Here is a 15,641-nt window from a genome sequence, read left to right on the forward strand (position 1 = left end):
TTCTGGATCTTGAGTCATCTTACCTCTCGTACGTTTTAAAATTCTATGAACTTAACCTCTAACTTCCCTCTAATGCATCTATCCTCTCTGATTCGACATTCCAAGATTATAGGATATCCATCATATAGCATCACCGATTACATGCATCTACGGAAATTAATCAATGTCCTAAGGAGACATGCATGCCCTACTAGATAGAGTTAGAGGGGAATGATACTGAAACACATGTTGATCGAACAAATAGTACCGAAAGTGTTCAAGTCGACATTGTATATCATTCATGCCGAATGGGTTGGATTATGGATAATCTCGCAAAAATGAGGCGGCAGTGGTACGAGATAGCGAGTAGCCTCCCAGACAAAAGGTGAAAAGGTTTGAAGGATACTGATATGTGACGGAACGCCTACCCCTCAGAGCTCGCATGCGGCGAGCTCAGGCCTACTTGCAGCGAATCAACGTCTTATCAATATGCATACCGACTACTAAAACCGAGATCTGGGGTGGCTAAGCGCCGCCCCGTGATCCGGTCTCGAGCTCCAAGTAGCATTATGGCTGGTCTAGATCCATGGAATGGACCCTCCTCGTGTTATGATTGGCATCGTCTGGGGTATTACTTAGACTTGCTTAGGTTAGTACCGAGACTGATCTACGAATGAAGATGATGTATACCTCAAGAAAACGAGAAATGATTGAAATAATTTCTCGTGAAGGCTCGAGGGCTATATTGAAATATCTGATCTAGGATATCCGGATATGTAGATACATTCCCTTCTCACTATCGTCGATGGCCTTCGTCCTTGTGCGTGATCCTCCAAATTCATTCTGAGCCTAGGCCTTCGAAGGGAAGACAAACTAGTCTTGTTCCCAATGTACGATTGTATAAAAGGCAGCTTGTAAGCCTGGGATAATCATTATTTTCTCACCGCATCATCTCCAAGAGCAGACCCGATATCCCCGCTTCAGACCCAAACACAAAATCCACAAACTTCACAAACCTTTGAAATATCAATCATTGATTTTTTTCCTATCATTCGATTCTCTAAAGAGTGTCATCATTCAAACACACAATATAAAATGACTTTCACAAATCCTGTAAGCAGACCCGCACATATAAGCACATAACATGCACTAGTCCAATGCATTTTAAAGACCGATTCTAACATGAACGTTCCGAGTTTTTTAGACAACCTCCACCAGCACTGTGGCTCTCGGCAAAACCTGTTCCACCCAGGAACCCGTGAACTATGGCACTAGAGGTATAAGAGGCATTCCAAACAAGTGCACGCAAAGACCAGATGGTACTCTCTGCAATGGGACTATCATGAATGGAGTCTGCCAAACCTGCCATCACGACTACAACTAACCGGATAATCAATGTCCTGGACACCCCGACCTCGTATGGCGGCCCATGGCATGTGATATATACGCCAAAAAATCTTTCGCCATCAATCAGAATCCTAGCCGCGCACATGCGAGGTCCAACAGGGATAAAAAATTTGGGCTAGGCTTCCTCTTTTCATCTATCACACGTCTCGTTTTTGAAATTTGGCCGAATAATATAGTCTCGGCACCTAATTCCTCGATTGTCATTCTTTATCCCACTTTTTAATTTCGTCTGCAGTTGTTCTGTTCCCCCAACCCCAGTACCTTAAGCTAGCTAGCCGCGCGCTGTTTGAAGATTTTGACTTGATGTTTTTGATTGCTTCTTGTTTAGACGTCATGGGTGGCTAGATTGTCTCATGTTTTCAAAATATCTCTGCCTCAGCTGTCACTTGTCCAAAATCTCGAGCTTTCATTATGTTATGTCTGTTTCCTTAAGCGTCCCAGACCGATACCTGCACTCTGGCTCGCAAAGTTTAATAGTGGTTGTGTCTTTCTTTTTTCTTTCTTTCCCGTTATTTGTTTTCCATAGCATTAATAAAATACCTACTTTATGTCTTTCTTTAAGCTCAATTCTTCAATCGCTATCCTGAGACTCAATGATATTCAGTGAGGTCGGGACAAATCAAGTAGGCATAGGGTCGTCTAGTTTTTAGGTAAAATTATAAAATCCGGCAAGTTTTATTCGATCTTAGTTTCGGGATTTCGGACCTAGCTGGGTACCAGGTAGTAAGAGGTAAGTAAGTAGGGAAGTACTTAGCTGTGCCAGAAGGAGGGGGTTTATCGATGCCGTGTTAATACAGTTTTTTGGTTATAATACGGTATTACGGTGTTCAATACTGATTAGAGTATTATGAGAGATAAAAATTTACTAATAACTCGGATTCGAACGGTATTGAAAAACACCACTTTTCTAGCACAGTACCGTCTGGGAGCGAGACTACACAGTACCTATAGCTAAGCTAATTGTGTAATTGCCAGTTGGAGGGGTTGCTAGCTACCGGCCTGGGTAAGTACCTAGGTATCTAACGTTACTGAAATTCGAATTCAGTTGGTGTGCGCGCTGCGTTGTCTAGTCTACGAAAACCACAAAGTCGGCGGCTGGCGCTAAGATATATTCGAACCGCCCCCAGACAAACATTCCATTTCCAGCGTGGAGAAATGATTAACTATGATTTCTCCCCGCCAAATTTTGACTTGTTCTTCTGTTCAAGCACGCTGACTGTTCAGGACTCAAAGGCCGCAATTGCAGAAAGTTGTGATCAGTAGAGTGAGGAGGATGCCAGTGGAGGGTTTGGTTTTATGACTCCTCCCCTTTCGCCCTGCCTTTCGTTCTTTCTCTCTTTCCCTTCTTTTTCCTTTCTGTAGTAGTCATACCTCTTTTACCTCACTCCGCTCTCACCATTTTTCAGAAATCCCAGTCACTAGTCTCAAATCTAGATACCACAGTTCGAGATGGCAGACACACCAGCCATCAAAACTACATTGGCGAGCAGCTCTGTCAAGTTACGGGTAGCTGCTTTACGCGATCTCAAGACGAAGGTTGATGATAAGGGTACGAGTGTCAGAATTCACATAGCTGTGGCCCGCTTTGCAATGCTCACTAGTGCTTTATATCTAACATAAATTTATATCTCCAGAAGTACCCTCAAAAGACGTCCCATCAATCATAAATCTCCTTGTCAAAACCCACAGCTACTACGCGGATAAGTCATCCCGTGATGCAGTCAGAAGCTGCCTGCTGTCCCTCTACAAAAATGCCGACCTCTCAAAACTCTCACAAGATCTTATCAAAACCGTCATAAAAGATGAAAGCTTGAAGCGAGGAGTCGCAGCATCTAGCCGCTATGTCATGCTCGAATGGAGTGTTCAGTTGCTGCGACAAGTCGCTTTAGACAAGGACCAGTTTGTCAACTATTCGGATGCTCTTCTAGCGGCAGCTTCAAATCTGGTGGACGAACTAGCGCAGCCAGAAGTACGCCCAGGCCTGAGGAATGGCGGGAAAAGTTTAATTCGAATTGGATTCCAGAATCTAATAGCTTCGCCCGAAGTCCCAGCGGAAGAAAAGCCGAACTATGTCCAACATATCATCAAGTACCTGACCGCGAAAGCACCAACTCCGAACCGACAAAATGGTATCCTCCTAGGAATCCTGCTCGATGTTCTTTCGAGATCGCCTTCCCTGAGGAAAGTGGTAGGAGACGAACTGAAATCCGATGTATATAGCTTCTATATCAGAGAGTTCATAAATTCTCGGACCACAGTCCCTCCGTATCAGGCCAGTTCTCTTGCCATTTTCTTCAGAGAATTTTGCACTCTTGAAGATCTTGAGAGTCAGATCATTCCAGCCGTCGATAAGAGTCTACTCCGTTCCCCAGAAGTTATTTTAACTGGTGTTCTTGACCCTCTTATCGAATCTTTGAACAAAGACCTTGATCTTGCCAAAATACTCAAAGAGAAACTGCTCAAAAGATTCTTGGATTCAATCAAATCCACAAATGCCGCTATAAGAACAGGTGCTCTCTCTGGGTTCCAGGTTATTTCAAAGCGTTGCCATGATGAGGCCCTATTGGAATCTATCACGGAGGAGATTCTTACCCCACTGGTTGGTGGGAAGACAACCGCAGCTGATCACAAGGTCTCTCACGCTAAGATGCTGGCTGCCCTCCCCAACATAAAAGCACTTGCTGCAAAAGTTCCAAAGGACATGGCGCAACTGATATCAAAAGAGAAGAATGACCAGGCAATCGAAGCTTTCTACGAAGTGATGTTAGAGCATTATTTGGATGGCCTCCTCAATGGCCATATCAGCGCAGACAATACAGTCGTCAAAAAGGTCCAGGATGGCTTATCCGATAAGAAGCCCAATATCAAGAAGAGTACATCTTTTAGAGTTGGAGACCTCCTGCTTCGATCACAGCGGGACAAAGGGAATGATGAAGTCGCAAAATTCGGCGCTTCTGTGGAGCCCCAGTTAGCTGAAATCTACAACGAAGTTTTCACAAATCCATTACCAGCCGCTCAAAGTGGCCTTCTAGGAGGAGCCTACGTTTACCCCAGCCTAGTGTTCAACGATATTTTACCCGGTAAAGCAGTGAATAAGTCAGAAATCGTCAAGCAAAGTTTCGCTGTTCTACCGAAACTTTCCCTTCTACTCACCCCTCGAGTATACACTAAGCTGGCCTCAGAGGATGACTTCCAATGGGCCTTGAAGGCTTTGATGGGTCTAACCCCTCATGTCTTCAGTGAATCTACATCGGCTGCAGCATGGGCGCAGACATTTATTTATTTTATCTGTGGCGGGTCGCAGTCCCCCAAATTCCGACGGGATGCTGCGTCAGCTCTATCACAAGCATTTGCCCAATATCCTGAGGAAGTAGGCCCAACAATAACTTCAGGGCTGTGCGATTGGATTAAGTCACTGGAAGAGCCGGAAAAGGACTCCCTCAGCGTCGGAACCAAGGGCACCATCAACGACGTTTCCAGGGCACTCAGGGCCACTCTTGTTGATGCTGTCGATTCAGTCGATATCCCAATGGAAGTCCGCGAACACCAAATCATTAACGCCCTCGTCTTATCTCACCATGGATTGCTATACCGAAGCATTGATTGGATTTACGTTTGCCAACAGCTTTTGGTCGACCCCCGCGCTTTGGTCGAGAAATATACCGACAGGCTCCTAGATGAAATCAAGAAATCTTTCGACTATCCTCTAAAAACAATTCACCTGGCTGCTGCAGAAGCCGCTGCAAAGCTTGCTTTTATAATACCCGAGCTTTTCACTCCTCGCCTCATCTCCCTCTTCGCCTCAGATCTCTCGCGGGAAACTGTAGCTGGGGTCACCGACCTCAGTTTATCAATCTGGCGAGCCCCATCAGACGTTCCGTTTGTGGACGTGCTAGCAAGCAAGTCTGCTGCCCCTGCTGCTCGCAACAAAAACAGCGATATCGCAAAGTGGGAGGCGGAAGTTCGCAAGGACATCGAAAAAAAGAGAGGTCCAGTCCAAAGGAAACTTACAGCAGATGAGCAAGCAAAGGTCACAGCCCAACTTGCAAAAGAAGCGGAGATCCGGGCCAACGTAAACGAGGCGCATAAGAAGCTAACTCGTGGGATTGCTATTATTTCAAGTCTCGCTCGTGGGGTCAACAATGGCAGTGAAGAATGGATGGCACCTGCGACCCAAGCTTTGCTGGAGGTGTTAGGCTCCAGTGCTTGTGATATTGTCGGCAAGGGGGCAAATGAAACGTATCTGTACAACGCTAACCTAACCTCTTCACGACTGGGCGCCTTTAGATTCTTCGTTGGGATAACTACTCTTCGTGCCTATGGAGCGACAGGGCTTACGGGTGAGATGATAAGTGAGGAATTGGGAACACTTTGTACCCGAGTTCTCCACCGCATACGATTTTTGGGAGAACAGAGGCCGCTTGATTCTATCTCCCTAAATTATGTCCTTCCTTTGGTTCTCAAGGTATTGGAAGATGGGGGAGTGGACGCCAAAACACCAGAAATTGTTGAAGAACAGCTTATTCTGGCGTTAGAAATCCTTTCTTTCCATACCGGAACATGTGAGTCCAATATTCTAAATTTTAAGGGTTGTAGACATGCTAACAACGATAATCACAGGCGTTGATACTAATATTGCGAGGAAGAAGATCTTCGAAACGTTGATAGCTTGCATTCGGAAATACACACAACATTACAAAATGATTAAAGATTGCCTTATGGATCTGTGTCGATGCATTTCTGACAATATCACACCTGAAGAGATCAAGGTTCTCGTTGCAGCTACAATTCAACCTGAGGCAAATCTAAGAACGGCGGTCCTACAAGCTATCGAAGCTGAAATCGATTTATCAGAATTAGGAAGTTTGGATTTGATTTGGATAGCATCGCACGATGAGGTTGAGGAAAACGCAGAGCTTGCCCGCACCACTTGGGAGGTCCATGAAATGACGGTGTCTGAAGACAGAGTCGCAGACCTTCTCCCATATCTCGACAGCCAAGATCGTCAACTTCGAGGAGCTACCGCACGCGCTCTCGGAGAAGCAGTGAGGATGCATCCGGGTACTTTCACCAATATCTTGACCATACTCAAAGAGAAATATGTGCAGAAAGCCAAGCCTGTTGGGCCTGTTTACGACGAATTTGGTATTATGAAGAAAGCACTGCAACAATCAGATCCTTGGGAAGCACGGAGCGGGATCGCCTTAGCATATAGGGAGCTAGCTCCTTATTTTACAAAGGACCAATTTAGGCCATTTATCGAGGCCGTCATCAAGGATGGTTGTTTGTCCGATAAAGGTCCTGGGGTACGGCGTGAAATGATCGATGCTGTTGCAACCGTTATAGGTATACATGGCAAACCACATGTTGAAGAACTTATGGCAGTGTTTGAAAGCACCCTTGAAGAGCCAGACCGTGGGGCTCAAGCACAAGACGAGCGTAACGAGGCCATTATCATTCTCTATGGAGCCCTGGCAGAGCATCTGGAGCCTGGTAACAAGAAAATTCCGTCAATAGTACAACGTCTCTTTACCACACTGTCAACACCATCCGAAAACGTGCAATATGCTGTTGCAGAGTGTCTCCCACCACTTGTCCGTGCTTCCCGGGACAAAACCGGGGAATACGTTGAGAAGATGACAACCGTTTTGTTCGGTAATGGAAAATACCCAGTTCGCAGAGGGGCAGCCTATGGTTTGGCTGGTATCGTGAGGGGTTACGGTATATCTGCATTGAAGGATTTTTCGATCCTAGCGGCACTCAGGAACGCCACCGAAAGCAAGAAAGACCAAAACGCTAGACAAGGCGCGCTTTTTGCATACGAATTGTTTTCGGTTTTCCTTGGGCCCGTATTCGAACCGTACTTCATACAAATCCTTCCGGCCCTGCTTACATGCTTTGGTGATGCTGTGAGCGACGTCCGTGAAGCTTGTGCTGAAGCAGCAAAGGCTTGTTTCACAAATCTGTCGTCCTACGGTGTTACCGTTATCCTACCCACGCTACTCGATGGTCTTGACGAGTCGGCTTGGAGATCGAAGAAAGGTGCTTGTGAAATGTTAGGTAACATGGCATACCTTGCACCCAGTCAACTTGCGATCAACCTGCCGACTATTATTCCGCCATTGACCAATATCTTGACTGACACTCATAAGGAAGTCAGATCTGCTGCAAATCGAAGCTTACTCAAGTTCGGAGATGTTATTTCCAATCCTGAGATTAAGGAATTGATTGGCGTGCTCTTGAAGGCGCTGAGTGACCCAACAAAGTATACAAACGACGCACTAGATGCACTTTTGAAGGTGTCATTTGTGCATTATCTTGACGCTCCTTCGCTTGCTTTAGTCGTCAGAATCCTTGAACGTGGTCTGAGTGACCGATCACAAACAAAGAAGAAGGCTTCTCAGATCATCGGCAGTTTGGCCCATCTCACAGACAGAAAGGATCTCATGGTCCATCTATCGATACTTACAAGTGGCCTCAAAGTCGCGGTTGTGGACCCGGTCCCACAGACACGTTCCACCGCTTCAAAAGCACTCGGTATCCTTGTCGAAAAACTCGGAGAAGATGCTATGCCAGAACTTATCCCCGGCCTCATGTACACACTTAAGTCAGAAACTGGTGCTGGAGACCGACTCGGGTCCGCCCAGGCTCTATCCGAGGTTCTTGCTGGTCTTGGTACTGAACGTCTCGAGGAAGTGTTACCAACGATTCTCTCGAATGCCGGAAGCAGCAAGCAACATGTCAGAGAAGGCTTTATGTCCATGTTCATTTTCTTGCCTGCATGTTTTGGAAATGCCTTCAGCAATTATCTTACCAAGATTATTCCACCAATTCTTTCTGGACTTGCGGACGACGTTGACTCGATTAGAGAAACCGCCCTCCGTGCCGGTCGACTTCTTGTCAAAAACTTTGCTACAAGGGCTGTGGACCTTCTTCTTCCAGAACTCGAAAGAGGCCTTGCAGACGACGCTTACAGAATTCGTCTCAGCTCCGTCGAACTTGTTGGCGATCTCCTCTTTAACCTTACAGGGGTTACAGGAACTATCGATGAAGTCCATGTCGAAGCGAACAACGAAGTCAGCGCCGCTTTGCTTGATGCCCTTGGTTCTGAAAAGAGAGACAGAGTACTTTCCGCCATATACATTTGTCGAAGCGATACCTCTGGCTTGGTCCGCAATGCTGCAATCAATGTTTGGAAGGCACTCGTCCCATCACCCCGTATTCTGAAGGAAATGATCCCTACATTGACCGGATTTATCATTCGTCGTCTTGCCAATCCAAACCCCGAACAAAAGGAAATTGCTGGACAAGCGCTTAGTGAGCTTGTCAGGAAGGCTGGTGAAGGGGTTCTAACTTCTCTATTGCCGACTATGGAGGAGAGCTTGGTGACCACAACAGATGCAGACGCCAAGCAGGGTATTTGCATTGCTCTCAAGGAGTTGATCACATCTACTCCTGAGGAGGCTCTGGAAGACCACGAAAAGACATTGATTTCTGTTCTCAGAATAGGATTGGTGGACAGTGATTCCGATGTCAGAGATGCAGCAGCAGACGCTTTTGACAGCATCCAGCGAGTATTTGGCCGGAGAGCTGTCGATCAAGTGCTTCCATTCCTGCTTAATCAGCTACGCGATGAAGATTCGGCGACCAGTGCTCTCGCTGGTCTCCTTACGCTGCTTCGTGACCATGGCAGGGCCAACCAGATACTACCTGTTCTCATTCCAAACCTGCTTACCTCACCTATGTCGGCATTCAATGCATCCGCTTTGGCAAATCTTGCGGAAGTTGCTTCGAGTGCCGTCAACAGACGACTACCTCAGATCATCAATACTTTCATGGATAATCTCGTCGAAATCAACGACGAAGAAGTCAGACAAGAATTGGCAGAGTCCTTTGACCAAGTTTTGTTGGCTGTTGACGAATTCGACGGTCTCAATACAAGCATGAACGTCATACTGGGACTACTGAAACATGACGACGAGAAAAAGAGGGCCACTATGGCTAGGCATTTGGCTACCTTCTTCGAGCAGAGTGAAATTGACTTCTCCCGCTATACGCCAGACTGTATCCGTGTCCTGTTACAACTCTTCGATGATAGAGAGATTGACGTCGTCAAGGCTGCCTGGGAAGCGCTCAATGCACTCGTCAAGAGTCTGCGCAAAGAGGAAATGGAGAGTCTTGTCGCATCTACCCGACAAGTTCTTCTGCAAGTCGGGAGCCCTGGCCATGACCTCCCTGGGTTTACTATTCCTAAAGGCATTAATGCCATTCTTCCGATATTCTTGCAAGGTCTCATGTATGGCACACCGGAACAACGAACGCAATCCGCTCTTGCTATCGCAGATATCATCGATCGTACAAATAGCGACTCGTTACGGCCTTTCGTTACACAGATTACTGGGCCGCTCATTCGTGTGGTATCCGAGAAATCCGTTGAGGTTAAGTGTAAGTTCCTCGGTTGTCTATATCGATTGATGTCTTGTGGAATTAGTCTAACGCCTAAATTTAGCTGCGATTCTTTTAACTCTTAATTCCTTGCTGGAAAAGATTCCGACATTCCTCAAGCCATTCTTGCCGCAATTGCAGCGCACTTTCGCGAAGGCCCTTGCAGATACTTCAAGTGAGGTATTGAGATCAAGAGCGGCAAAAGCCCTAGGCACATTGATCACCTTGACTCCAAGGATCGATCCCTTGATTGCAGGTATGTTCGTTCGAACCGATACGATATCGATAAACATTAACCCGATATGCCTCTTCTAGAACTCGTCAGCGGATCTAAAACCCCTGACATTGGTGTCCGTGTCGCTATGCTGAAGGCATTGTACGAAGTTGTCAGCAAAGCGGGTGCCAATATGGGAGACCAGTCTCGTACCTCTCTAATAGCTCTTATAGAAGAAGAATTAGAGGATAATGAAGATGCGTTGCTAATTACTAAGGCCAGGCTATTAGGCGCCATGTCCATGGCTGTCCCACTTGACCACATGGGTAAGATCATTAAGACGCAGGCCTTGACGACACATTTTACCAAATACTCGGTGTTGGTTTTGAACTCGGTGTTATTGGACGCCGGAAATGCAATCGAAGAGGGCGGACTGGTTGACGATGCCGCAAAGGTTATCTGTCGAGGATTGGCGGACCGTGACGTACGAAACCTCATCTATTCTTCCTTGTCGACCACATAGCTGACCCTCTTATAGCCCTACATCTCAGACAACAGCGCCGTCGCGGCTGGCAAGCTCCTTTTGTCGGATAATATCCATAAGTCCTTCGAGACCTCCAAGACTCTATTTGAAACCATAGCCGATGCCGTCAAGGGTCCCAATAGCAACTCAACTGACACCAAACGTCTTTCGCTCATCGTTTTACGAACTATCAGTCGACTTCATTATGAGACGGTTAAACCTCATCTTCCATTGTTGGCACCGGTCGTATTCGGCAACGTTCGGGATTCCGTCATTCCAGTAAAGTTGAGCGCAGAACAGGCTTTCCTAGCGATCTTTAGAACAGTCGACGAGGGAGATGCAATTTTCGAGGTTTGTGTTTGGTCCTTATTCAAAAGTTTTATATAACAGTGTCGGATTTTGTCGGAAGGCTGAAGAATGCTGACATGAAACGACCCCTTGGTTTTTAGAAATATATTGCCACTATCGAGGGTCCCCAGAAACGTCTCACACAAGACTGGTACAAGCGGGTGGCATCAAAACTCGCTGCCGCAGAACGAGAAAGGAACGAAGCAGGTGGTAGCTCACTAGGATTAAATAGTGACGAGGAGGATGATTATAAAGAGATTATGAGCGTTGGGAAAGTTGATTTCGAAGGATGGGTTAGTGCTGACTAGAGGACGGGCGAGAACCCCACCTAACCGCTCGATTTCGCCTATCATATTCATTGCGGATGTCTCGAGATAAGGCTCCGGGCGGCGAGGGGGCCTTTTTTTTTGTCATTCGGCCCAAATTTTTACTTCTTGTATGTTAACTTTTTTTCTTTCTTTCCTTTTTTGTTACATTCCTTTGTTACCGCTTTATGCACCACGGGTAGCATTTTAGATCACTTTTTTTCCTTATGGGTGTAGGTCTGAAAACGGACGGAGAGAATAAAAAGCTGTGAGTTTTTTTTTTTGATTTCTGAAGACGATTTGAAACTAAGGAACAAGAAGCATTTCATGACGGAGCTATCCCGTCTCCCCGAAAATGTCAATCATTCATGAAAATCTTAGTGAATCGCAATACCCGTGATTCGCCATTGACGCCTTGACATGCCATAAGTAGTATCGAAAGAAAAGAAGAAGAAAAAAAATACGAAAAGCGTTACTTCTTCATCATGTCCATCAAAGATCTCTGAGTCGGCCTAGTCTTCTTGCAATCCATCAGCGTCCCCTGCCTAGCTTCCCTCAGGGGAACGACGGGAAACTTTGTCTCCGCAAGTCGTTTCTCTTGTTTCATGGACGCCAGCGCCCATTCCACGCTCACGTAGTGGATTTTCGACTTAACTCTACCCTTCATTTCCAAATCAATTTTTCTACTCGCCAGAATCGCAGTTCCGGATTGATAATCCACCGTTCTTGATAACTGAGAAGTACCACAAGACGTAGACATCGTAGATGTTAACGATATTTGAGGATCCGATGAAATGCCGGTGGATGCATATGCAGCGGCAGATGGGTTAGTGAGAATGATGTGTGTGACTTGACGTCTAGCGAGGTGGTATGAAACCACAGCACCATGAGAAGTGAGAAGACGCTTTAATTCTACATCCGAGACACCGGAGAGGGAGGTATTCCCATTGATGTAGATAGTACAGTTTTTGAAGATTTGCTTGGGCATTTTGGGATCATTTGCAGACGACGGGGAAGGGGCAGTCGTCTGGTGCGTTGTTCCTGTGGGAGGTTTTTGGATGCGGTTAGCACGCTCATATGATATGATATGATACATGTATGATATGCAAGAACGTTACCGAGAATAAAAATGCAAGGAATGAACGAACGAACGAATGTGTGAATGAGTGAGTGAATAGGATGGATGGGATGGATGGATGGCTCACCATTTGAGTGTTCAATCACATTACCAGTGAGTTCCAGACCACTTTTACTTGCGTTTCGCTTTGTCGTCCCCACTTTCACAGCTGCACCGACGGTAGTGAACTGGGTTTTGAGTTTTTGGTTCCTATCGTCTCGCCAGCTGGTGAGACCGGTACCACTACCGCCATCTTCGCGGATTTGGTGGCCTGTTGATGAAGTTACATATATATCCAGAGGTTTATCCGGTCTGGAAGTCGAGGCTAGTTCGACGAGCTTTCTCTTGAGTTCGGCGCCCTTGAGAGATGATCCAAACTTTGGAGGAGGAGGAGGAGGCATCGATTCGATGGATTCGCGAGGACACGTGCCGTCGTGTGTGTGGATTGTGAGAAGTTGGTGGTTAGTTTTGTAGTTTGGTTTTGACTCGTATGTGCATACTAAGTATATGCATAAAATATCAATTAGGATTATTATGAGTAAGTAAGATGATATTGATCTTTAGAATCGTCTCGTATTCAATTTGCGAAAGAAAATAAAAAATAAAATAAAAATATGATGAAGTATACGTATATTCGCTCGGCACTTACGATGACTCGTAGACATACATGCAGGACAGGACGTATACGACAAACATGAACATTAACCTTTCGAATCAATCGTTTGTCAAACTAGTTTCGCCGAACGTTAAAGTTTCCAAGAAACGCGTCAGAATCACTTGCATATGATTTGCATGGTCGAATTAAGTTTAACCAAAAAGATTAAAAATAAAATAAAAAGATTAAAAACGGTGGTGCAGTTTTGGTCGCGCGAGAAATACCCGGCCAGATTAAATTGATCAACCACCATGCAAATTGCAACCTGGTCTATCTAAGCTATGTATGTACGGCGATATGGGGTTATCGGGCATGTAAGTACATACATTACATACCACTACTTAATGTACATGTATGTAAGTATGTATGTAGGTTAAGTCGGTCTGGAAAAGTATGTACCTGCAGCTACTTACTCAAGAATGGCATTTGTGGAGATCCGATATCACAGGCATAGACCCAGCCGGTGACATTGTCATTCTTATCCTTCCTTCCTTCCTTTTTTCTTTTCCCTTCCCCGATCCGCCTTTGCAGTGCAGTTGAAGCAGGCGGCGGCGGGCGCAGACCTGGCAAAAGGGAAAAGAAAGCGAGTTTAGGTCGGGATGATGCATGCATCTCGCATTCTGCAGGCTTCTTGATCAAGCAAAAGCAGCTTTTTTTGGCCGGCGGCAGCACCAAGCACGTACACACAAAGTAAGTACTAAGGACATACATTCTTATTAAGCTTTTCGCCAATAAATAAATACATCTTAACGATAGCTGGTATACCAGCTACATAGTATACCAACCATGTCCATGAATAGAAACGGGCTGGCTGGCTGCTTTTATTGTCCAATAGAATGTGCCGACGAGACCCAACAACCCTGAGCGATTCTGTGGGTTTGTTCCCTTATTTACCATCATTTCTATGCATCACGATATACCCCATCCGACGCATCTGTCAGCTTTGCGACCGACCTTAGTTTAGGTCTGTTTCTCGATTTAGTACTTCTCTCTCTCTCTCTCCGCAGCTTAAGCTTGGCCTGGCTGGCTGGCCTGTAAGTTTCCATGCAGCGTGCCATTCCCCAACGTCAGTTACAACACATTGCCCTGTCCTGTTTTGTGTTGTCCCTGTCGATGTCGATGTCGATGTCGATGTCGATGCCGACTTTGAATCCCGGATAATTATAATATTATAATCCGGATGGGCTGATTCCTTAGGATATATGTCTATACATCACTATCGTTCTACTTTTGGTATCAACAATTAATTGTTATCATGCAGGGTGTGCTTTCCCGCGATGAGATGTCGGAGGCACAAGTTGTCTTATTTGATTTTATCGATGGTCTGACATCTTATGTAAGATTGCCCCCTCAATCGATCAAACTCTTTCTTTAGTTTTTATTTTTTTCAATCCTAAAATCTCCCCTTTTCCTGAAGTCTATGGGTGTAGTAGGTGTAGATGTAAATATATTTGTCGTATTAGTATTCTTGGAAGGGAGAATTCTAAAACGGATCTACGGAGCCGCAGTCTATAAATTCTGGAATTGCAAGATCCTGAATATATACAATTATAACTAACTTATATGGTATATTTATATATGTACGAGCATGCTGTGTCACCACTACTATCATGAAACGTTTGGATGCAATTAAATACAATTACGGACCGAATGATTATATACTATATATGCGTGTATGTTTTGTATTTGATAGTGTGATATCATAGGATTCCAAAACTCTGCTGCATGCATGTTGCATAATATAATATATACGGCGACGAAGCGTCAGCATTCTGAGGAAGAGGGGTCAAAAAAGCTTAAATCTGGTAGCGGATGTTTTAAATTTATTTTCTTCTTTTTCTTCTTTCCTTTCCTTTCCTTCCGGGTTCCTTTCCTTCTGCTACCGATATCGATAATGCATTCCATAGTAGGCTGTGGTTACCCACATACATACCTACATACACACATACATACATACATACATATATACATAATGTACATACATTATAATAAATGTACTGGGAAACCGCATGTTTCGGCATTGCATTGCATGAAAGATGGGTGCGCAGCTTCCGCGCCTCGCCTATACTTACGACTTCGTAAGAGGAGGGTGCTTACGCGCAGCCGATCAGTAAACGTCGCTTCGGCTGCGGCTTACGTGCATGCATTGCTGATGAATTCGAAACTTATGTTTGGAATGTGTGTACATGTTGTGACAACTTTGTCTTTTTCGATGCTCTTCAACGGCAAGGTTAAGAAATTCTTCAGTTGAAGTTTCATCATTCTGTTGTATTATTATTTCGATTTTTTTAATTAGATCCTTTTGACAGGTTTTTTTTTTTTTAGGTGACAGCCTATGATATGATGGCTATGCACTTGTGACAATCATGCTTCATACCCGAAGCCGAATTTCGGGGACCCTGAAAGCCTTTCCGGATTTCCGCCCCTCTTTCACATTTCAATTTTTTCTCTCTCTCTCTGAAGGCACGTGGACACGGACAGCGGTTTCTGCCGAATCTATTGCACAAGGAAGGAACATTCCAAGCGGAAGAAGGTTTTTATTTTTTTTTTGGACAATCATCATCCAAGCGCTCTGGATATCTCGAACCCTTGCATATTTTTCTTTTCTTCCTTGTTTGCCCCCCTCCTCCTCCTCGGCGACAGTGGGC

At 45.3% G+C, this 15,641-nt stretch overlaps 2 protein-coding genes across 2 annotated transcripts; one reads left to right on the forward strand and one right to left on the reverse strand.

The window, feature by feature from the left end:
• Positions 1–2,835: 2,835 nt before the first annotated feature.
• Positions 2,836–11,224, forward strand: AOL_s00083g23 (uncharacterized protein; the record flags this gene model as incomplete). Its single annotated transcript, XM_011125203.1, has 7 exons — positions 2,836–2,935; positions 3,021–5,948; positions 6,007–9,831; positions 9,896–10,087; positions 10,147–10,529; positions 10,584–10,919; positions 11,018–11,224. The coding sequence occupies 7 exons, from the start codon at positions 2,836–2,838 to the stop codon at positions 11,222–11,224; spliced, it is 7,971 nt and encodes a 2,656-aa protein (XP_011123505.1).
• Positions 11,225–11,693: 469 nt separating this feature from the next.
• On the reverse strand, positions 11,694–12,739 carry AOL_s00083g24 (uncharacterized protein; the record flags this gene model as incomplete). Its single annotated transcript, XM_011125204.1, has 2 exons — positions 11,694–12,262; positions 12,427–12,739. 2 exons carry the CDS (start codon positions 12,737–12,739, stop codon positions 11,694–11,696), a joined length of 882 nt encoding a protein of 293 aa, XP_011123506.1.
• Between the last annotated feature and the right edge of the window lie 2,902 nt (positions 12,740–15,641).

The sequence above is a fragment of the Orbilia oligospora genome, assembly GCF_000225545.1.
Source record: "Orbilia oligospora ATCC 24927 unplaced genomic scaffold scaffold00083, whole genome shotgun sequence".
In the NCBI taxonomy this organism is placed as follows: Eukaryota; Fungi; Ascomycota; class Orbiliomycetes; order Orbiliales; family Orbiliaceae; genus Orbilia; species Orbilia oligospora.